Below are 24,796 nucleotides of genomic sequence, written 5' to 3'. Positions count from 1 at the left end.
GGTTGGGGCAGTGGGGGCGGGAAGCGATACAAGGAAATAATCAGAGATGGCCTTATCTGCAATTGACACGATGGGAGTAGCGAGGCCACGAGAGATGGCAAGGTTGAGGGGGTGGCCGTGAATATGGGTTGGGAGTTTACATGGAGGGAGAGATTAAGGGAGGATAGGAGGCGAGTGAACTCAGAGGAGAAACAGCATGATGAATTGAGATGGAGGTTGAAATCACCGAGGATGAGAAGTCGTTCGGTGCAGAGGCTGAGGGAGGAGAACAGTGAAGATATCTCAGTAATAAAATTTTTATGGTACTTGGGTGGACAGTAGAGAACAAGTATTTTAAATGAGAGGTGAGAGGGGTGGAATAAGGTGAGATGCTCAGAGGAGGAGAAACTGCCAGAGGAATAGGGGGACAGACCAAGGTGTGATTTGGTGATGAGAGCCACACCGCCACCACGGCAGTCTGAGTGGGGCAAGTGGTGGAAGGTATAGCCAGGCGGGGAGGCTTCATTTAAGGGTAAGGGGTCATCACCCCTCAACCAAGTTTCCGTCAGGGCCATGATATCGATGCAGTCATCCACGATAAGCTCATGGATGGCAAGGGCCTTGTTCGCAAGTGAACGGACATTCTGTAGGGAGATGCGGAGAGGGGTCGGTGATGGCTGCCCCACTGCCCGCATCCACAGGGTCAGCGCTGGGGGGGTGGGAAGATGAGTTGGATGGGGAGGAGATTGGCAAGATTTGCCACCTGTAGGCGCACTGGGAGAGAAGGTCGGCGAGAGAGTAGGATGGGACATAGAAACATAGAAAATAGGAGGAGTAGGCCATTTGGCCCCTCGAGCCTGTTCTGCCATTTAATGAGGTCATGGCTGATCATCCAAATTCAGTACCCTGTCCCTGCTTTCTCCCCATATCCCTTGAGCCCTTTAGCCTTAAGAAATATATCTAACTCCTTCTTGAATATATTTAATGAATTGGCCTCAACTGCCTTCTGTGGTAGAGAATTCCACAGGTTCACCACTCTCTGGGTGAAGAAATTCCTCCTCATCTCAGTCCTAAATGGCTTACCCCTTATCCTTAGACTCTGAGCCCTGGTTCTGGACTCCCCCGCTATTGGGAACATCCTTCCTGCATCTAATCTGTCTAGTCCTGTTAGAATTTTATAAGTTTCAATGAGATCCCCTCTCATTCTTCTAAACTCTAGCGAATATAAGCCTAATCGACCCAATCTCTTCTCATACGTCATTCCTGCCATCCCAGGTATCAGTCTGGTGACAATTGGGGTTGCTGCTCGTAAGGCGGCAGCGATGAGTGCCTCGATGGGCCCTTCATAGGATGCCAAGAGAGGCACAGAGGGAAGCTGTTACCCAATTAGAGGCAATTTTGTGCCATGACTCCAAGCCCACTAGGAACTGGATTAAGATTGCTCAAATTCATTTTATTTTGTACTTTTACAGTCAGCAGAGAGATGACAGGGCTGGATCTGAATCCAGGTCCCAGAGGTAAAAAGTTGATGTTGAATCCACTGGCATATAGGGAGAAGAGATGAAGAGAAGTTTTGGATATAATCTGGCCAGGATTAGGCCAGGCTGTGATGCCCCCTCCTACATGGTCGCACTAACCTGGATTTTCCGATCAGCTTTATTTTAAACGAATGGGCTACAGTCAGCGTTAAAATATTGCAGGTCTAAAACTCCAGGCTACAGGATACAGTGGTGCCATAGTTACCAGACTAGCAATCCAGTGACTGAAAGTTCAAATCCCACCATGGCAAATCATGAGATTGAATTCAATACCTCTGGTCATTTGTGGGCTTGTGCAAGAAAATGACCAGGAAAAGCTACTGGATTATCGTGAAAATTCACTAATGTCCTTCAGGGAAGAGAACCTCCAACCCCATCCCAGTCTGACCTACATGCGACTCCAGTCTCATGTGGTTGACTTTTAAGTGTTATCATTAGCATTCCAGTAAAGCAGAATGGTGGGTGTGTGCAATTTTCATATGTCTTGCTGTGTAGCTCATGGGTAATCTGAGACATAGACCTAGGCATGGTGCAGTGGGAACTGAAGCTAGTGAAGTGAACATGGGCTCCTCATTTGAAGCAAAATGGAGGTGGTTGGGGGGGGGGGCGGGGAAAGGGGAGATTGGATTCTCGTTTACCTGGCAATTGGAAGTGGCAAAGTCTGGAAACCAAGGTGGGTGGAGAAATCCCTGGACTCTGAGCACACAGCAGAGGCAGGAGATCTGTCAGTCTGTGTAAACCATGCCTTTTGGAAAGTAAAATTAGGGCAGGAATGTCCCACACAGCTGCAAGAGCGTAGCAGGGCATTGGTCTGTGCTACAATTCCACACACATTATGTTGCTGAACTAAGAAAAAAAGCACGATTAGCATTGGAGTGTTACACCCAGTTATTTTTTTAATCTGCTGACCCCACTCCACACAGTACTACGGTTCCATGGGTACTGGTTGCTATCTGGTATCTCACCCAGACAGCAAGCATACGCAGCCTAATCGACCACAGGAGGCATTACATCGGAGCCTAATCCTCACAAAACTCAACATCAACACACATACTTTTCCAGAGATGTCATAGAATAGCCAACAGGAGCCAATTATTCCCTCACTGATCTAGAGGCCAAGACCAATTCCAGCACCCCACTTCCTACCCCAGCGCAGGTCAGTACAGAAGTGGGATCGAACCTGGGGCCTGCCTCACCTGGATGACATCACCACAGCAGGTAGTGCATTTACCGCCTCAGCTATCTGAATGTTGGGGAAAGGAGAAGAGGGAGAGAAGGAGAAAGAATAAATACTGATTTAATTTGAGTATCTCCTGTCCACCAGCTCAAGAAAGCACTGGTGGCAACTCAGAAGCAGCTCCCTTGCCTGTCCTCTCAGCCAATACGTAAGCACAGGTGAGGAGAAAGGTTTCATTAAAAAGGCATGGGAACCACTGAATTAACATCCCGAGTCAAATAAAAGAATAAAATTACAGTCCCCCGGCACTTACACTGCCCACGTTTATCGCGGACAGCTGCCTATAATTGGGCAAGTAGCGCTAACCACGTCATTACCAACGGTGAATTACAAAGGCGCTCATTACCGTATTAAGTGAGCCAGCTATTTGATACCAATCAGTACTAACTGGTTTAAAAGTTCCGCTGATTTCAGGCGAAGGCAGTTTCAATCAGCTGTTCGCAATAGGAGTTATTTTAATACTACAACCCATCATGATTTTAACCACTCGCTATATGCGGAGAGGGCTGCAAGTTTATTCATTTTGTACAGGGAAATGTTCCACCAATCCTCAAGGAGTTTACGCAAGCAGCGAGGTGTTACCTGCTGAAGATGAGATGCCGGTCAAAGCACCCCCCATCCACTCCTCCATACTTGGGGAAGGCAGCCCTGTGCGTCACACGGGAGGTGAAGTTCAATGGTGCCTGCCGCCTCTGTTTTGGCTCTGGGCACTGGTGAGGGGTAAAGAGGGAAAAGGGCGGGCAGGTGACGACAGGGTTCTTGCAGCGCGCATGCTGTTCCCGCAGGTACTCTGTTATGATGCTGTCCAAGGAGGGTGGGGACGGTAGGTGGCGGTCCAGCTGCTTTTTAATGGCTGGCGTCTGGTTGTAAGCCCCATAGTCTGACTTCTGGCGAATTAGTCTCTGCTTCTTCAGGTTGGTGCCATTGCAGGGAGCCGGCTTCTCCTTGGAGAAGCTGATCTTGCCAATTATTGGCGAGCCGTTGGGGCAGGAGAGTCCTGGGGTGGAGGGGGTCCCTTGAGAAACCGCCACCTTCGCTTGGTTGGGCGTCGAAAATGCAGTCAGGTTGATGGTTCGAGAGGAAATGCCGTTGGCCAGTCTGGGAGTCCGGGGCAAGCTGACTGGGGAGGCGCTGGTGACAACAGGCGTGAAGGCCGACGAATGTGGTGGTGCTGCCTGGATGGCAGGTGTCCTGGGAAGGTCGCCCTCCTTGGTGAGGACTGAGGCAGTGTCGTGCAGCCCGTGGGACACAAGGTGGTTACGGATGAGTAACAGCAGCTCTTTCTCGGAGAAGGCGATCCGAGTCTGCGCCACCACGTCCGCCTTCTGAAGCCGGGCCAGCGAGACGTCGGAGCCGATGGACAGCGGCTTCCCGGAGACGCGCTCAATCAGCTCGGAGGCGTACTTGCAGAACTTGACGTGCTCGTGCCGCTTGTCCTGAAGCACGGGCTCCCGCATCAGCTGCTGGATCTGGCCACTGCTGAACAGGGGTAGCTTGCTGATGATCTGCTTCACGGAGCTGCTGCGTGACAGGCCCACCAGGGCCTTGCACGCCAAGCTGCGGATCTGATCCGCGTCCGTGATGGGCATCTTCACAGTCAGCAGGGACAGCAGCACCTTGATGCCGTTGTTGGCCTGCACCATGTTCCACATCTTGGTCAGCACGCTCTCCGTGCTCTTGGGGTTCTGCAGGCTCTTGCGCCGAGGGGTCCCGGAGTTGAACTTGCCAATGCTAGAGATGCGCTTATCGGGCCCGCAGACGCAGTTGATAATGACTTGAAGCGCAGACTTTTGCGTCTCGGCATCGTTCGAAAAGATGTCCCCCTCGGCAACTCCAAGGATAATGCTCATCCCTGCAAGAGAAAACAAGGCCCTTTAATGCAGGACAGAACCTTACCCGTAACCACCGCGACTTTATAGCTCAAAATACTCTCTCCAACAGCGAATTAGCAAAATGTTGCACTCATCATTACACTTTGCTGAAATCTTAGTGGAAAACTCCCACCTGCACTGTGACTGTGTGAAGATTTCACACCCACCATCATTCTTCACTGAAATACCAATAGCAGCTTCTATCGAGTAGCGATGGGGCTCCAGAGAACTCTCATCACCCGAGAACTTACCACAATTCTTCCAACACACTACAGTTGTACTTAGTAAGACATCGCGCTACTGACTCAAGTCCTCTGCCTCGACCGCCACGCTACCAACTATACAGCAGCAGTCTCATTAAAAACTCAGGAGTCTCCAGCCTATTCTCCCAAGTGGAAGTGTTAAAGAATCTATGAAGAGATTGTCCATGTCTCCCAGATCAGGTACAGCACAGGATAGATACAGAGTAAAGCTCCCGCTACACTGTCCCATCAAACACTCCCAGGGCAGATACAGCACGGGTTACATACAGAGTAAAGCTGCCCCAAATAACATGCCTCAACGTAGTTCGACATTTTACCATTTCCTACACCACTCAACTAATGGCGAATTAGGGATAGCTTGTGCTGTGGGCCCATGGCCATTAGGAACTGAACTGACACTGCTCATTTCAAGCAAGACCCAATAACTAGCAGGCAGATTTTATCCCACGAGTCTGGGCTTGATTTGAATCCAGATCCCATTAACATTAGCAGTCCCTCCCATTGTTTGTGTTCCTGACAGAAAGTGTTGATCTTTTGAAGGCAATCTTTGAACAAAAATGACTAGTAAAAAAGAAAAACCCACTCACCCACAGCAGTCACAGTGGAGGACCCTTCATCCATCACATCTACAGGCTCTGCTAGCAAAAGCTGAGTTTTGGAAACCACGGTGAGGACAGCCAACACATCTAGAGCAGAACGAACAGTGTCACTCCTGAAGGAAGGAGAGCATGCAGAATTAGGGTATGACACACAGATTCACATACATTTAGCAGACAGCCTGTCGCAGCACCTCCCCCTACACCCCAGGAGAGGATGATTATGGGACACCACCCGCAATCCTGTACACACAAGTTTCTGATCTCGGTCATGTGGCAAGGAAATAAAAATCAACCGAAAAGTCATTCACAGACTGCCTTCAAGGACTAGACATTAAATGGTTATTTTACGTAGAATTTACAGCACAGAAACAGGACATTTGGCCCAACAGGTCTATATGCGTGTTGTTTATGCTCCACACGAGTCTCCTCCCACTTTACTGCATCTCACCCTATCAGCATATCCTTTTATTCATTCCTCCCTCATGTGATTATCAAACTTCCTCTTAAATGCATCTATACTATTCACCTCAACTACTCCACATGGTGGCGAGTTCCACAATTCACCACTGAGTAAAGATGTTTCTCCCGCATTCCTTACTGGATTTATTAGTGACTACCTTATATTTATGGGCGATAAAGGGTTTTCACCCAAAATGTTGACTCTATTTTCTCTCCACGGATGCCTCCTGGCCTGCTGAGTTTTTCCAGCATTTTCTGTTATTTTATATTTATGGGCCCTAGTTTTGGACTCCCCACAAGTGGACACATCTTCTCTACGTCAACCCTATCAAACCCCATCATAATTTTAAAGACCTCTACCAGGTCACCCATCAACCTTCGCTTTCCTAGAGAAAAGAGCCCCAGCCTATCCAGTTTTAACGATGTTGGTTGAGTCAGGTGAGGAGTGGAAGGAGGAGCTCCCTTGCTTTGCCTTTGTTTTTCCTAACTTTTCACCCTGTAGGAATAGGCCAGTTTCAGGAGCAGCAGGAGAGTACAGTGAGCATTTAAACTTACTTTTGCGGGCTTTTTTTCCCCAAAAGGCCGGTCAATCTCTCAGACTGGCGGCGGCGTTCCAGAGCCACGCCACGATTCAAGAAGTGACACGGGCAAGAGGAAGCAGCTGATTGGGTGAGTATTTATACTACTCTATAGTTTGTCAGTTAAGGTTAATAGTTTATAAAGTTTAGACGGTCTTAGTTTTTGTGGTTAATAGTTGTGTAGCGGGGTGTGCTAGTAAACAAGGGCCCTTGAGTATATCATTTAATTGTAGTGTAATTAGTGGCATTGATTTGATTTTATTTAATTTAAAGGGTAAGTCATGGCAGCACATGCTCCTCCTGCACTATGTGGGAAATTAGGGACACTTCATGTCCCCGACTACCATGTGTGCAGGAAGTGTATCCAGCTGCAGCTACTGGCAGACCGCATTGCGGCGCTGGAGCTGCGAATGGATACATACTGGAGCATTCGCGATGCTGAGGGCATTGTGGATATTACGTTTAATCAGTTGGTCACACCACAGGTAAAGGCTGCACAGGCAGGAAGGGAATGGGTGACCGCCAGGCAGAGTAGTAGGCGCAGGCAGGTAGTGCAGGGGTCCCCTGTGGCCATCCCCTTCTCAAACAGATATACCGCTTTGGATATTGTTGAGGGAGATGGCTTATCAGGGGAAGGCAGCAGCAGCCAACTTCCTGGCACCATGAGTGGTTCTGCTGCACAGGACGGGAGGAAAAAGAGTGGGAAAGCTATAGTGATAGGGGATTCTATTGTAAGGGGAATAGATAGGCGTTTCTGCGGCCACAAACGAGACTCCAGGATGGTATGTTGCCTCCCTGGTACAAGTGTCAAGGATATCTCGGAGCGGCTGCAGGGCATTCTGGAGGGGGAGGGTGAACAGCCAGTTGTCGTGGTGCATATAGGTACCAACGATATAGGTAAAAACCGGGATGAGGTCCTAAAAGCTGAATACAGGGAGTTAGGAGGTAAATTAAAAAATAGGACCTCAAAGGTAGTAATCTCAGGATTACTACCTGTGTCACGTGCTAGTCAGAGTAGAAATAGAAGGATATTCCAGATGAATACATGATTAGAGGAATGGTGCAAGGGGGAGAGATTCAAATTCCTGGGACATTGGAACCGGTTCTGGGGGAGGTGGGACCAGTACAAACTGGACAGGTTGCACCAGGGCAGGACCGGGACCGATGTCCTAGGGGGAGTGTTTGCTAGTGCTGTTGGGGAGGGTTTAAACTAAAATGGCAGGGGGTTGGGAACCTGTGCAGGGAGACAGAGGAAAGGGAAGCAAGGATAGAAGCAAAAGACAGGAAGGAGAAAAGCAAAAGCGGCAGTCAGAGAAATCAAGGGTGTAAATCAAACATGGTCACAGTAAATAATAATTCTAATGTTAAAAAAACAAGCCTGAAGGCTTTGTGTCTTAATGCGAGGAGCATTCGTAATAAGGTGGATGAATTAGCTGCGCAAATAGATGTAAACGGATATGATATAATTGGGATTATGGAGACATGGCTCCAGGGTGACCAAGGTTGGGAATTTAACATCCAGGGGTATTCAATATTCAGGAAAGACAGGCAAAAAGGAAAAGGAGGTGGGGTAGCATTGCTGGTTGGAGAGATTAACACAATAGTAAGGAAGGATAGTAGCTCCGATGACGTGGAATCTGTATGGGTAGAGCTGAGAGATACTAAGGGGCAGAAAACGTTAGTGGGAGTTGTATACAGACCCTCAAACAGTAATTCTGAGGTTGGGGAATAGCATTAAACGGGAAATTAGAGACGCGTGCAATAAGGGCACAGCAGTCATCATGGGTGACTTTAATCTACATATAGATTGGGCTAACCAAATTAGTAACAATACTGTGGAGGAGGAATTCCTAGAGTATATACGGGATGGTTTCCTGGACCAATATGTCGAGGAACCAACTAGAGATCAGGCCATCTTAGACTGGGTATTATGTAACGAGAAAGGATTAATTAGCAATCTTGTTGTGCGAGGCCTCTTGGGGAGGAGCGATCATAATATGATAGAATTCTTCATTAAGATGGAGAGTGAAGTAGTTGACTCAGAGACTAGGATCCTGAATTTAAATAAAGGAAACTACGATGGTATGAGGCACGAGTTGGCTAGGATGGATTGGGGAACGTTACTTAAAGGGTTGACGGTGGATAGGCAATGGTCAAATATCACATGGATGAACTACAGAATTTGTTCATCCCTGTTTGGCATTAAAATAAAACAAAAAAGGTGACTCAACCGTGGCTAACAAGGGAAATTAGGGATAGCATAAGATCCAAGGAAAGGAAATATAAATTGGCCAGAAAAAGCAGCAAACCTGAGGATCGGGTGCAGTTTAGGATTCAGCAAAGTAGGACAAAGGGATTAATTAAGAGGGGAAAAATAGAGTATGAGAGTAAGCGTGCAGGGAACATAAAAACGGACTGTAAAAGCTTCTATAGATATGTGAAGAGAAAAAGATTGGTGAAGTCAAGCGTAGGTCCCTTGCAGTCAGAATCAGGGGAATTTATAATGGGGAACAAAGAAATGGCAGACCAATTAAATATATACTTTGGTTCTGTCTTCACAAAGGAGGACACAAATAACCTCCCAGAGATGTCGGGGAACATTGGGTCTAATGAGAGGGAGGAACTGAATGAAATCAGTATTTGTAGGGAAATGGTGTTGGGAAAATTGACGGGATTGAAGGCAAATAAATCCCTAGGGCCTGATAATCTACATCCTAGGGTACTTAAGGAAGTGGCCCTAGAAATAGTAGATGCATTGCTGGTCATCTTCCAAAATTCTATAGACTCTGGAACAGTCCCCATGGATTGGAGGGTAGCTAATGTAACCCCACTATTTAAAAAAGACGGGAGAGAGAAAACAGGGAATTATAGGCTGGTAAGCCTGACATCGGTAGTGGGGAAAATGCTAGAGTCCATTATAAAAGATGTAATAGCAGAGCACTTGGAAAACTGTGACAGGATCGGACAAAGTTAACATGGATTTACAAAAGGTAAATCGTGCTTGTGTAATCTACTGGAATTTTTTGAGGATGTAACCGGTAGAATAGATAAGGGAGAACCAGTGGATGTGGTGTATTTGGACTTTCAGAAGGCTTTCGATAACATCCCGCATAAGAGATTAGCGTGCAAAGTTAAAGCACATGGGATTGGGGGTAAGGTACTGACTTGGATAGAGAACTGGTTGGCAGACAGGAAGCAAAGAGTTGGAATAAACGGGTCTTTTTCCAAGTGGCAGGCAGTGACTAATGGGGTACCGCAGGGATCGGTGCTAGGACCCCAGTTATTCACAATATATATTAATGATCTAGACGAGGGAACTAGATGTAATATCTCCAAGTTTGCAGACGACACAAAGCTGGGTGGGCGCGTGTGCTGTGAGGAGGATGCAGAGAAACTCCAGTATGATTTGGGTGATTATACTGCATCTGCCATGCATCTGCCCAATGTGGATAAATGCGAGGTTATCCACTTTGGTGGCAAAAACAGGAAGGCAGATTATCTGAACGGCAATAGATTGGGAAAAGGGGAAGTGCAACGAGACCTGGGTGTCCTTGTGCACCAGTCGCTGAAGGTAAGCATGCAGGTGGAGCAGGTGGTTAAGGCGGCAAATGGTATATTGGCCTTCATAGCGAGAGGATTCGAGTACAAGAGCAAGGATGTCTTGCTGCAGTTGTACAGGACCTTGGTGAGACCACACCTTGAGTATTGTGTGCAGTTTTGGTCACCTTATCTGAGGAAGGATGTTCTTGCCATGGAGGGAGTGCAGCGAAGATTCACCAGACTGATACCTGGGATGGCAGGAATGACGTATGAAGAGAGATTGGGTTGATTGGGCTTGTATTTGCTAGAGTTTAGAAGAATGAGAGGGGATCTTACTGAAACTTATAAAATTCTAACAGGACTAGACAGACTAGATGCAGAAAGGATGTTCCCGATGGCGGGAGAGTCCAGAACCAGGGGTCACAGTCTAAGGATAAGGGGTAAGGAATTTCTGCACCCAGAGAGTGGTGAACCTGTGGAATTCTCTACCACACAAGGCAGTTGAGGCCAATTCATTAAATATATTCAAGAAGGAGTTAGTTTTATTTCTCAAGGCTAAAGGGATCAAGGGACATGGGGAGAAAGCAGGGACAGGGTACTGAATTTGTATGATCAGCCATGATCTCATTAAATGGCGGAACAGACTCGAGGGGCCGAATGGCCTACTCTTGCTCCTATCTTCTATGTATCTAAAAGTTCACCAGGAAACCTGCTGGTCTTTGAATAGTACGATGGGATCTTTTGCATCCACCAGAGAGGGCAGATGGGGGGCATTGGTTAGGCCGGGCCTCAGTTTAACGTCTCAGACGGCACCTCAAAGTTCAGCGCTCCGTTAGTACTGCACTAAAATGTCTGCCTCAATTATGTGCTCAAAGCTCTGGAGTGGGACTTAAACCCACGACCTACTGATGCAGCAGAGAGAGTGCTACCAACAGATACCTTGCAATGAACCAATCACAAAGTCAGTATATATTTGAAATCTGTATGGTAATCCCTCACTCAAGTCTGTTACCATTGAAACAACAACTTTTTAAACATGTACAGTACGTTGAAGTTTGTTGCTTTTTAAACTCTTTGTATTGCTACTGAATTAAAGGGACAGCTCCCAGATTAAATAAAAAAGTGGTACATTTTCAGTCGCACTCTCTCTAAAACGAAATCTAATCTGCATACATTTAAGAAAAGTTTCAGTGAGTCGGTGATTGTTCCGCTAAGAGACAAGGACAACCAGGACAGACGTGCCAAGACTCTTTCCTTAGGGACCATCTACGTTAATACACAAGACCATATCTTGCAAGCTCTCAGAGGCATCAATAATTTGGGACCACACTGTTGGAATGTATCACGCGCTCCCCATTTCCGAGAATTCATGGGCAGCGGGAAGAGAGAAGAGGAAAAAGATCCTGGGGGGAAGGTGCAATTTCAGTGTTCAGTACTACTGTCCCCAATGTGTCGCACAGCGATCAATTCAAACACTGCCATCAGCCATCACACCCCTGCACTCTGGAATTCTCGTCCTTCATCTTGCTACATCTCTCCCCATCTTCAAACGTCTCCTCTAAACCTCTGTCTCCACTCACCGCCCCAGTTCTTCCCCCAGTTTCTGCTCAGAATCCAAGCCCCTTACTCTCTCTTGGGATGTTTCACTAAGTTAAAGGAAGTGCGGGTTTTATTGTTTCAAGACCTCCTCCGTGAACCATCTGATCAGTGCCCTCTGAAAGCAGACATGCTCAGTCAGTCTGTTAAGAACTGTTCAGTCTCACTTAATCTAGTTGGTTACACACTGATCAGCAACTGGCTTATTAAAGTGGCAATCACGGAGTTTGAAATAAATGTTGACGTGTAGATAGCGGTGTGATTAAATACTTCACATTAAAAGCACTCACCATTTCCTTCCTCTGAATTCAAATGCTAACTGTGTTTTTGAGGATAGTACTTTGGTTATATTATTAGACAGACAGACCAGAGGTGCTGGCACGATGAAATGGCCTGCACAACACACACAGCTTTAGCCATCTGGTGTGACTGGTTGGAACATTGATAAATACAGGAAGCTCCAGTCAGTGGAATCCTCACTCTCATTTGTTGAGTGATATTAACCCCGAAAGACCATCCCCAAGCCAAGAATGTCTCAGAAACAACTCCTCCTTCAAGACCACAAACTTCACCACAACTAACCTACTCCTCCATCATGAATAACATCTGCTGTATTGAACTCTCTCTTGGGTCTCATCCAAGGAAGTCATTAAGTAACTGCCACAAATCCAACAGGTGGTCAGGTCCTGCAATGGCTCCAAAATATTCAAGAAACACCAGCCTCTGAGGAGTGAGCAGAATCTGTCGGCCTGTTTCCCTGCAGTCCCCTAGTTAGGGTCTCTCCAGACCTGCTTTCTAGGTACACGTATTTATTCTAGCTGTACTGAACCCATTACTAACAGGCACTTGGTTAACTTCCTTATGTGCTGATATCAGCCGAAGGGGACTATCCCTTACTTCTTCCCCTTTGCCTTTTTCTGACAACTTTCTCACTCCCCCTCCCCCACCCAAGGCATTAACTCCTTATGAGCAACCAATTCTTCTCTGGTACCTCATCAATGTACATGTTCTCTACATGCGAGCCCAAATAGTGTGTGGAAGCATGTTAGGTGATTACCTGGTGAGGCGGGGGTGGGTGGGGGAGAAAAGCAGCAGGCGGCAGTGGTAGGTACATCACCGCCGATCCCAAGCCCAACTCACCAGACATTCACACAGGTACACTCTCGCATGTAGCTGGACAATGAACAAGAGCACGAACCCTGGCTGATTTTCTCTTAGCTAATCTAGGGTACCAAGGTCAATTGTAGCACTAACTCACACCTGACCTGGCTGAGATCAGCTAACTTCGATGGAACCGGGGACCTTCTTAGTCTGTGTGGCTCAACCACGCACTGCCTTAGCCAAATGCTTGGACTTCTCTGTGTCTGTGTTGCGGGTGATTTCCTAGATTTCATCTGCATCTGGAATAGCACAAAATGGGAATGCTTGAGCAGACTCAGAATTTCTATAGGTTTGGTTACTGTGGCTGCACTACTGATTGTCCAAATACCTCTCCACATTCCTGAGGCAGATCCACTCAAGATGGTCAGAAGTGGGAAAGGTGATTGAGAGCATCTCAAACTTCAGGAGCGGGTGCTGTCTCTCACTGTCTGCTGGAAAGAACGACAGGTATTGGCGAGGGACTTCAACAGTCCTCCATTTAACAGCTCAAGGAGTTCTCAACTCTCCCCCATAAATTTATCAGCGGGAGAAAGCATAAGTATCTTCAGATAAAGGCTATTAGGTCCAACTAGCCTGTCACATATCAGCTCCACTTGCCCACCTTCTGCATTTGGATTCGAGACCTGATCAGCATGTTACACAATCCCTTCCAGTGCCAGAAACACATTCAATTGTTTCCTGAACCCATTCATGCGGTCTGCTTCAAATGACCTTCCCCGATAACTTAATTCACAATGCCCCACTGGATATCCCTTCTTCCCAGGTTCCTCGTTTTATTGTGTCTCATGGTATTTGAACTGTTCACCAATTTGAGCACAATTTGTCTGGGTCAACTGTGTCAACTCCTTTCCACCTCTGCTCCCCTCGCCTCCTTTAAGGCCCTCCTTAACACCCAGCTCTTTGATCACCCATCCCAATATTTCCTTCTATAGCTCAGCATCCATTTTTTGATTTTGCCTGTGAAGCACCTCACGATATTTTCCTACATTAAATCCACTATAAAAATACAAGTAGTTGTTAATCCAATTTTGAAAACTTCAATAAGAAACATCTCTTAATCAAAGAAAACAAGGTGTACTCTGTCTGTTTGAGGAAGCAGAATAAAAACAAACACTCATTAAAACCAGCTAACCATTATTCAAAACTGTAGAACTCCTTTCCTCCTTCAATCCGGCTGTTCCTCCTGCAATCTACAGGCCTTTAACACCCAAGTGGTCATCTAACTCATTACTATCTGATTTATCATCTCTCCAAACCCAACCCTGCACCACGGCTTTCAGCCAGGTTTATCAAATAATGAAAATAGTACCAGAAACGCTAAGCTTCAGAACCCTAACCTCAGAAGTATTAGCCCTGTGGTCCCAAACACAATGGCATCCCAACATGGTAGAGCTTATATTTTAAGTCTAAACATTGGGATGGGGGTATTTTTCCATACAAATAATTGAGAAAAAACATAGCTTGGATCAGAAACAACACTTATGCAGAAGATCCAAGAAAGACGACTGCGATGGTTTGGGTATGTTTCAAGAATGGAAACAGTTTGAATACCTTTCATGGTCATGCACACAGATGTACGTGGAGCAAGAAGCCAAGGGAGACCAAGGAACCACTGGATAGACAATGTCAAGAGTGAATCATCACAAAAAGGGATACAGATGACTGAAGTGGCCAGGCCAGTTCAAAACCGACAATAATGGAGTAAAGTCATTCGGCCCCATCGCCGCTGCTGAGCTGATGGATGGGAAATTAGTAGTAGTAAACTTGAGAATAACAAACACCTTTAAGGCCACATTTTGCAGTGATCCTTCAACTGGAAACCTGGAGCCATGGGTCAAAGCCTACCTGCCATAGTAAGTCCTCCAATCACAAGCAATGGATATGAGCTGCAACAGAAGTTGTACGCAAGAGAGCTTGTGAAAGACCTCAGCTGGCTCCCAGAACAGTCTTGCTGGGCCATATTCAATCAGAAACTCCATCATCTCCATAACCTGGTCATGGGTGTAGGAACAGGCCTAGAAGAGAGATTCAAAACAAACAAATTAGCTCCAACAGCAGCCATCTCAACATCTGTGGCCCCAAATGATCAGGGCAGAAGCAGAGCCACATTCCATATGCAGCATCTACCCAAGTATTCCAACAGATGACTCCTGAACTTATCAAGATCAGGTCAATGAAGAGATTCCCTGGGGATGAAAGTTCTTGGACTCGAGGTACCAATTCATGGTTTCTAATTGGAAAGGTACTCCTCACATGTAGTTCAACTTTGAAAAAAAGAACTGGAAGTGATGCAGGGGTTGCTGAAGCATGACCGGCTTTCTGTCTTGGAGGAAACAAAGTTACAATGGGGTACTATCCATGGATGATGTCACAAACCTCCGTGAATCAAAACTTTTGAAACTAACATACTCCCTACATCTGGGCAAGTTAATACATTGTTTAGAAAGTTGCCTATCCAATAGGACACACACAAACATCGAAGCTTCTCCCCATGCTGCAGCCATTTTGGCTCTCCAAGCTGAGCAGAAGCAGAAAGCTTTCCCAAAGCAAGCTTCCACACCAACCCCACCCCCCCCCCCTTTAAACAAAGAGACAAATGTAACTTTACACAATCAGACATGGCAAAGCATTTTTTGACAAAAATTCCATACCTGATTTTTGGATACAGGACACATTGATAGTTCCCAGCATGCCCACTTTCGAAAGGAACCCAGTGTCTGATGAGAGAGAAGTCACTTATGAAGGCTGGTTTAAAATCTGCGTCCATCGTGAAGTTACAGGTGCTACTCGAGTGCATGCCGATACTTGAGGCACAAGCATGCGTGGTTCCCAACACGCTTGCACACATGCAACACATACATTGACATGCTTCCCGACTTGCATACAGCATAAGCGTGCGTAGCGCCCAGCATGTTGGCTACTGTTGAAAAGGAACCCAGCATCTGATGCAAGGAAACAACTTGAAGGTTGGGTCAAAGTCTCAGAAAGCAGAAAGTTTCATTTGTTCACGGAGGAGTAGACAACACCATATCATAAATAGCCCCAGTTCTAGAGATGGAAGAGGAGGGAGGAGACTGAAGCAGGGATTTCAAACTACGCCGCAGGATAACCAGAGGCACTGACCCATTTATTTTAAATGTAGTTAACAACTCCACTGATTTCAGAGGAACGTATTACGCATTTGTACATTAGAAGCCCAGACCGCAATTCCGAGGCCCCCGTGTCTCCTGACGATATGAAATGCAGTGAAGGACTGCAACATGCAAGGGTTTAAAAATGAACATGGATAAAGAGTGTGCAGTTTTCAACATTGTCCACAATAAACTAGTCTTAATGATCACTACACACTCCTTAAAGGCTCTGGAAAAGTGGGTGTTGATATGCTGTCTCCCCTACAGAGCACAAAACCCATGTGGTCGAAGGTCCTGAGAAACAAGACACATGTTGCACAGGCGAGGGCAGTTTACTGGCAGAACACACAAACTTTTTAATAGCAAGTGACCTTCCAGCTCATCCATTTTGACTAATTCAGAGATACCCTTTTAGGGAATATTAGATGCAGGACATGAAACTGATTGTTGGATCTTTCAAACCTGTAACGCAGGCTGTATGTTCACTCCATCGGGCTGCAACTTTAGGCACCACGCCTGGGAAATCTTTCAAACCTTCTTGCTGGTTTCTGAAGCCTTCCACATTGGCTTTGACTTTCTTACCAAGAACTCCCTCCACACATGAACTGAAGTTTAGTTTGGAGGCTCACAAGGAACCCCGATTTTCTAAGCCAAACATTTCTGTAAGGTACAAACCTCCAGGGGTGCTACCCTGCCCCCTGAATTCAGGATGCCCACGTATGGTTATCTGTGTTAGCCTAGAGGATGAACAGCAGCAGCAGTTTGTGTAATAGCTGCACTAATCTAGACTCAAGTCAAAAGTTGACTCAACAAACCCAGTAGGAAACTACTTTCATTTGCAAGGTGCTTTGAAAATAATCTTTCACCCCGTGGATTTTTTCTAGAGGAATGGATATCATTCCTCCCCTACACTGGAGATAGCCACTTCATGGTCCAAGAGAATCTGTAACAAGCTCTGAACAAGGGTTCTTCTCAATGGTGTAGGAACTCCGCAAAGTCCGTCTGCCTTGAGTTCTGAGGAACGGTTATCTCAAAACAATTAATTGATCTCTCTTTACAGATGCTGTGCATTTCCCATTGCTGTTTCAGATTTCCAGCATGCACGGTCTTTCTTTTTCACATGATGCTCAGTCACAAGTTCCTTCCATAGAATACATTTCCCATTTAAGAGAAAAGGAAAATGAAGGACTTGGTCACTTGAAGTTTATTGTCCCAATAGTTGACCATTCTCATCTCTAGGCCATCCTCCCTCTTTGTCACTACTGTTTTGCAATTTTATCGATACTACAGTATACTCCTCTCATGTTGGGACTGGTTCATTGCTTGAAAATTTAGGTTGGGCTGAATTTTTAAGAAACAAAACCTGTCCGAGCATCGGGGGGGGGGGACCACATTTCAGACTTGTTTTTAATCCTGTGGTTTCTTGGCTCCTGATAGGTACAAGTTAAAGGGAATGCACTACACTCTGATCTGCACTTTCGTCCTTGTACGCTGCAAATAAGCTCCCCTACACGTCGTTCTTTCTGCGCTATGCAACCTGATTTTGTTGAAGTTGAATCTTTGTACAGCTTTTGCTGCAACTCATTCTTTCCCGGAACCTGTGGAACTCCTCACCTCTTGTTCCTCTTGTATTTACAAGGCCCAGCAGACCCATGCTTTACCTCATCTGATCACTACTTCCTACTTACTTTTTTCCAACTTGAAGGTATTCGGTGTATAAGGCTGCATCAGCTGAGTTCATCAGCTATTTGGTTATCTTGGGTTTAATGACGGGTTCAATATTCATGCTCACTATTAGGAACACAAGTTGTTTGCACTTTGGGAAGAGGCTTCCGTCCCATGAAAATTCCTGTTCAACGTAAAAGCTATTTATGAAGGGATAGCATTTCACAGATGCCCTAATGCACGGGTGGATCTGAGTTAATTCTAGTTCCATCCTGGTTCCACGGATTACCAATATTCTTCAGTCTGCTGGAATCTGCTTTATTAAATGAGCACGGGCGTTTGTACTGGCACCTGCAAATCAGACTGTGCCAGAAAGGGAGACCCCGTTTTCCAAGTGAACAAGGATTATCATTTCAAATTGAATCAGGAATCCTAATCAGAATGTTTCTGATTAAAGGGAACTATCGATATTGAATGCCTACTATTGGTATAACCCAGAACATCACAAAGGAGGCAACACATTTAATTCATAAAGCTTTCAGACAAAACCACCATGGTCTGGCGTACGGTTTGGTTTGGTGCCAAAATCCTCCACCTGTATTGAAAGGATTGACAGCGCTCCATACACAGGTTTCATTTCTCTGCACACACCTTACATGGTGGGTGTGGGTGAATAAGAGCGCCTCCTTCTGTCCGCTGTAAGGATCTTTTCACGTGCTCCAGTTTAATCCCCAAATGTGACTCGAAGTACCTGCGTAGTGCCATACATGTGTGCTTGGCAGTCTGGCGGCTGGCAAAGATCTCGTCGTCACTGAGCAGAGCGCCCTGGTCTTCCAGGTTTAAGATTTCCAGCGTGCTGATCTACAGGAGTCACACAAACAAAATTAAACCCAGGTTACAATCTGCACACTGTTAAATTGGGGCTTTCTAGCATAGATGGAACATAGGAACAAGAGGAGGCCATTCAGCCACTCGAGCCTGTTCTGCCATTCAATGCGGTCATGGCTGATCAGTACCTCAACTCCATTTACCTGCCTTAACTCCATATCCCTTAATACCCATACCCAACAAAAATTATCGTTCTCAGGTCGTGAAAGCTACAATTGACGCAACATACACAGCCTTTGGGGGGAAGAGTTTCAGATTTCTACTACCCTTTGTGTGGAAAAAGTGCTTCCAGATTTCACTCCTGAATGGCCCAGCTCTAATTTTAAGATTATGTCCCTGTGTTCTTCATTCCCCCACCAGAGGAAATAGTTTCTCTGTATCTACCCTATTGAATCCTTTTAATATTTTAAACACCTCGATCAGATCACCATCAGATAAATAGCTAAGTAGCTGGCACAAAGAACAATCCGGATATGGTTACAGGTCTATGGGAGTACTGTTTATTCGAACTACCCTTCATATAAATTCGCTGTACATTTAATTAAGGTTTTTTGTGTTGAAAACATCAATTTTCCTGCTGGCTTGGGAGATCCTAGTGTCAGATAGATCTCCCTTCCTGCCAGCCCCACTATTATACTGCACTGCAATCCGGGACTGCAGTTCACTGCCTTGGCTCACTCGCCCTGCTCACGTGGATATTGGTGCACAATTTTCCTCGGCGCCCTTCTCCCTCAGCTCTGTGGAGACACACGAGAGGAACAAATGCCGCTGTACCACTGCAGAGCCAGGTTATGACACGAACGTAAACCATGGCAAAAAAAACTGCGCCAACCGTACCAGGTTAACCACCCGCCGAAGACCATCCTGTTTGTCAAAAAGCTCCAGGATGGAGCGGAAAGCGAACGAGATGGAGAAGAACATGGTGGCGTGACAGCGGCCTGACTCATGGGAGCACTCCAGCAGCCACAGGGTGTAGCTGACGACATCGGACAGCACATAGTGTGGCAGCAAGCACACCTGAAGAGAAAAGAAAAATGAGAATCATTAGGCGGGACGGGCAATAAGTGCCTGCACTAAATTATAAGGGAGGAAGAAAGTAGTTGTATCTATATGGCGCCTTTCACGACCTCAGGACGTCCCGAAGCGCTTTACAGCCACTGAAGTACTTCTGAAGTGCAGTCACTGTTGTAATGTAGGAAACGCAGCAGCCAATTTGCGCACAGCAATATCATAATGATCAGATAATCTGTTTTTATCTGTTGGTTGAGGGATAAATATTTGCCAGGACACCGGGGAGAACTCCCCTGCTCTTCTTGAAATAGTGCCATGGGATGTTTCACATCCACTTGAGGGAGAAGACGGGGCTACATCTTATCTAAAAGACAGCACCTTTGACAGTGCAGCACTCCCTCAGTACTGCACTGAAGTATCAGCCTAGATTTTGTGATCAAGTCCCCGGGGTGAGATTTGAATCCACAACCTTCTGACTCAGAGGAGAGTGCGCTACCAAGGTGAGCCACAGCTATACAACAACAACTTGCATTTATATAGCGTCTTTAACACACTAAAATGTCCCACGGTAGTTCACAGGCGTGTTCTCAGACCAAATTTCAGACCGAGCCACATAAGGAGATAGTAGGACAGGTGACCAAAAGCTTGGTCAAAGAGATAGGTTTTAAGGAGCGTCTTAAAGGAGGAGAGGTGGAAATGCAAAGAGGTTTAGGGAGGGAATTGCAGAACTTAGGACCGAGATGCTGAAGACACCGTCATCAACGGAGGGGCCGTTTTCTTTTTATAGAGAAAAAGACTATCAGAGATAGCTATCTTAAAGATGTAACTCTCATGCCCCAGAAAAGAAACATGCAGGCAAAGCACCTGAGGAGGCTTCACTGTGTCAGCCGTGGCTCAGTAGCACTCTTGCCTCCGAGTCAGGACGCATTCCAAAACAGAAAAAGAAACAGCATCAAAACATTCTTAAATCCACTACACCATATTGCAGCATTGTGCAAGAAGCTTATTCTTCTACAACACAGAAGGCAGACCCAAGCGATTCAGAACCCTTCCCAGCAAAGTGCTAGACTCACCCGTTCCATTGCATCCTGGTTGTAAGCCAAATAGTACAAACACAGGGAAACACCAGTGGCAGCCATGGAGGGCCTGGGGATCTCCAGCAGCTTCTGAACTCCGTCGTGAGCCACAAACTCTGCAGCAAACTTCTTGTGTAACAACAGAGAGGCCAGGTACTGCGGAGGAGGAAAGACAGATGTCAAACAAAGATTGGAAACAGCAGGGTCGATGGCTAGCTTATTTCACAAGCGTCATGGCAGTGGTTGAGTGACAAAGGCCCCCCATGAAGCTGATGTCGCAGCCTGTGTTACAAAGACTGCCAATAATAAGTCAGTCAGTATCTCACTGCTTCCCAGATTGGATTCTGCTTTGAGCAAAGGTTATAATAATTAGCAACAAATTAGTACAATAGTCCCCCTCTAGAAGACCCCTTCCCTCTGCCTCAAATGCTTTCCTCTCCAGAAGGCACTGGCTCAGGCTACCATCAGGTACCTCATTCAAGTGACCATGTAATAGCTTAGATTGAGCATCAACCGGGGTACATTGCAGCCAAGTCTGATGCTGTCCTCACCCAATGTCTGCCTGTGCAGACAATCCAGCAGGGGTCACAAGAGAGCAATTGAGAGCGAGAAGCATGGTTGATTTCCTCCTCCCAGGGGCACTGAGGCTAACTGTAGTTACTCTACCAGCAACCTGGCTGGGATCAGCTACCTCAGCACAGTATGGAAAATGATGATTAACAATTCGAATCAATGGTCAACCAAGCAAACTTGTGGAGCTGGGACACACCAGCCCATTCCTCAATTTTCCCCTCATCCCTCCGGACGACGTTAACTCAAGCTGGGACCCAGTTCTAGAGCACTGCCTTCTCTCTATTAACTCACTCAAGTGGCCATCCTTTTTGTGTAATCAGATACACAAATCACTAAAAGTAGTGACGAAGGTTAATAAGGCCATAAAAAAGAAAACTAAGCACTGGAGTTCATTTCTAGAGGAATAGAATTGAAGAGCAGAGAAGTTATGTTAAACCTGTATCGAACCTTGGTTAGACCACACTTGGAGCACTGTGCACAGTTCTGGTCTCCATATTATAAAAAGGATATAGAGGCACTGGAGAAGGTGCAAAAACGATTTACAAGGACGATACCAGAACTGAGAGGTAACTATCAAGAAAGATTGAACAGGTTGGGGCTCTTTTCTCTAGAAAAGAGAAGGCTGAGGGGTGGCCTGATAGAGGTCTCTAAGATTATGAAAGGGTTTGATAAAATGGAAGTGGAGAAGATGTTTCTGCTTACAGGGGAGACTAATAAATCCAATAGGGAATTCAAGAGAAACTTCTTTACCCAGAGAGTGATTAGGCGACTAGCATAGATGCATTCGAGGGGAAGCTAGATAAGTACATGAGGGGTTAAGTATAGAAGGTTATGCTGATAGGGTGAGTGGAAGAGGGGTGGGGAGGAGGTTCGTGTGAGCATAAGCACCAGCCTAGACCTGTTGGAATTAAATGGCCTGTTTCTGTGCTGCACATTCTATGTAATTCTGTGCAATCTTTATGGCCAACACCAGCAGATAGACAGAAGTGAATGGAATGTCCCATCAGCCAACGCTCGGTCAATGGTCTCATACCTTAAGTGCTTCGAAGGTGAGCTGGACGTCATTAGTTTGCTTCAGGTCGATGTAGTACATCAGCAGCTCTCGAGCACCAAGCTGCATGAACACAGCCAACAACTGGGACAAATCAGAAACAATGACTTACTGGAAGGCAAGACTGTAAAGGTCAGTAAGTGTCATCAATTGGATTTCACACCAGCATATGCTCAAAATGTTGAAACATTCCCCACATGACTGAAGACAGACTGGCACAGAAACTCTGCAAGGTCTCAACCAATAAACCTAGGAGCCAGAGTCTAGGCTCTGTCTAACTTTCACCTTCAATATTGGGTCAGAGGACGGATCAATTATGATGTTCGGCTCCCTGATGTGCCAGTGACGTCTATTGTAAGAACTTCAGTACTGCACCATTTTCAGATTTCTTTATTCTCACAGCTCAAACCATTTTCTTTTTTAAAAAACCCACCAATCTACCCCCTGAAGAGGCCAACTCTTGCTGGGCTCCCAGGCACTGGCCAGCCTCTGGTACCTCACTCAAGCACCTATTCTTTTCCTGTGATCCTAGGCAGTGAACGGCAGCAGGTTATTCACACCAGTGAAGGTATCAACGTCGAGCCCAGGCCCCATGCTCATCTGACAGCTGTACTTGCACACAGCACGAGAATCACTAGATAGTCATCAGAAGTGGGATCCCTGGCTGATTTTCCCCATCCTAGCCCAAAGATGCCGAGGCCAATCCTACTATCAACCCTGGCTAAGATCAGCTAACTGGGCACAGACCAGGGACAGAACCTTGGGTTTTCTGGTTCAGTTCCACACTCGGCATCACCACCTTCCATTCTTTGTTCAAACCCCCAGGCACGGATTATGATAAGAATGGATAACTAAAAAGAGGTTGAACTCAATTAAATTATTAATTAGAAAATAATACTACCTGCAGTATCCCCATTTGTGGCAATGTTGAGAACAGCACGGGCAGCACGGTGGCATAGGGGGCAGCACGGTGGCATAGTGGTTAGCACTGTTGCCTCACAGCACCAGGGACCCGGGTTCGAATCCGGCCTCGGGTGACTGTCTGTGTGGAGTTTGCACATTCTCCCCGTGTTTGCGTGGGTTTTCTCCGGGTGCTCCGGTTTCCTCCCACAATCCAAAGATGTGCGGGTTAGGTTGATTGGCTATGATAAATTGACCCTTAGTGTTAGGGGGATTAAATACGTGGGGTTACGGGGATCGGGTGGGACATGTGTCGGTGCAGGCTCGATGGGCCGAAATGGCCTCTATCTGCACTGTGAGGTTTCTGTGATTCTGTGAACAGCGATTCCTGCAACCTGAACACACATCATAGTACTGCACTAATTTTGTAATAGTCTATAATCTTTATTTATCACAGACAGTACATCTGTGCATATGTTTACAGATGTAAAACATTATAAAATAGAAAAAAAAAGTGTTACTTGCTGCTGGGTGCTTTTGACCTGGAGCTGAAACAGCACTTTACAATTTGCAACGTTCCCTGACCAAACAACTGAATTGAGTTTACTTTACAACTATTGGATTTAGTTGCCTTAAAAGAACAGATTCACTTAGTACGTAGAACATACTATGCATTACATGGTTTCACACTCCTGTCCTTATAAAACATCGACTTACACTGAGCAACTCCACAGGAAATCGACTAGCATTTTAAGCCACAAAGCACGCTACATAGGAACAGGCCGCTCAGCCCATCAGAATTTATCCCTCTAGTATTCCGGCTCCTCCACTGTAACATTCAACTGCCTTTTGAATGTTGCTGATATTTCCATCTCTACTACACCACCTGATCAGTTATTCCAAACGTTTATCACTAAGTAAAGATGTCTGTCCTAATACAAGTTTTAAATTTAGTTTTAACTAATTTAAATTTATGCCCACTGCCCTGGTTAATTTGAAGTAATGTTTTGGGCTACCCTATCTATACATTATTTAGCAATTTATATACTTAACAACTTTCTTTCTAGTCTGTAGAGTTTAAGTTTCTCTAATCTTTCCACCTGGCTCATCTCCTTCTACATTTGGGATCATTCTTGTTGTTCTTCCTGCACTCTCTCGGTAACATCTCTTGATGTAACATGGCGGCCAGAATCGAACAAAGCAAGGAACACTTTTGGAAAAAGACATGTTTGTAAGTTCAATCACAGGCAAGTGAAAAAACACTTCATTGGAGAGAATACTGAGGGCCACATATACCTTTTACACAAAGGCCCAGGGTTATCTTTGAAGCACTGGTCCAGCACTTTACCACACCACGGTAATCTTGGAGAGATCAAACTATGGTACTCTCTCGGAAGTCACATCTTAATGAGGACAAGTCACCACCCCCCCCAACCCCAAAAAAACACACACACAACAGTGACTGCAAAAGTCAAAAGAAAATTGCCTAACTTTGCTCATCAGAACATTTGGCACTCAGGGGGACTGTGTGGTAGAGTGGGTTAGTGGCCTGCCACCTGCTCGAATCTAGCACTGACTGATGGGATCAAAGGCTCCTCTACTTACCTGGATGAGTTTGCCAGTCTCAACCCAGCTCTAGTGGGCCTGGGTCCACAGCACAGAACTAAAAAAGGAAAGAAC

General features: G+C 46.0%; 1 protein-coding gene across 2 annotated transcripts in view; it reads right to left on the bottom strand.

Moving 5' to 3' along the window:
* dcaf1 (ddb1 and cul4 associated factor 1) overlaps positions 1-24,796 on the bottom strand; it is an 83,016-nt gene that overhangs the window by 27,319 nt on the left and 30,901 nt on the right. Inside the window, exons 8-15 of one of the 2 annotated variants that reach the window (XM_086001280.1) lie at positions 22,199-22,300; positions 20,590-20,748; positions 19,343-19,522; positions 18,269-18,478; positions 15,473-15,538; positions 14,667-14,836; positions 5,476-5,600; positions 3,337-4,606 (exon numbers count right to left, since the gene is read on the bottom strand). In XM_086001280.1, the coding sequence (XP_085857406.1) occupies positions 3,337-4,606; positions 5,476-5,600; positions 14,667-14,836; positions 15,473-15,538; positions 18,269-18,478; positions 19,343-19,522; positions 20,590-20,748; positions 22,199-22,300 (2,282 nt within the window). The remainder of the gene's footprint in view (positions 1-3,336; positions 4,607-5,475; positions 5,601-14,666; positions 14,837-15,472; positions 15,539-18,268; positions 18,479-19,342; positions 19,523-20,589; positions 20,749-22,198; positions 22,301-24,796) is intronic. The other variant, XM_086001281.1, reaches the window with a different exon arrangement.

The sequence above is a fragment of the Somniosus microcephalus genome, chromosome 11, assembly GCF_052327205.1.
Source record: "Somniosus microcephalus isolate GS21.2 chromosome 11, FLI_Smic_1.0, whole genome shotgun sequence".
Classification (NCBI taxonomy): domain Eukaryota; kingdom Metazoa; phylum Chordata; class Chondrichthyes; order Squaliformes; family Somniosidae; genus Somniosus; species Somniosus microcephalus.
The sequence above is the reverse complement of the archived record's forward strand: the minus strand, read 5'-3'. Positions and strand labels throughout refer to the sequence as shown.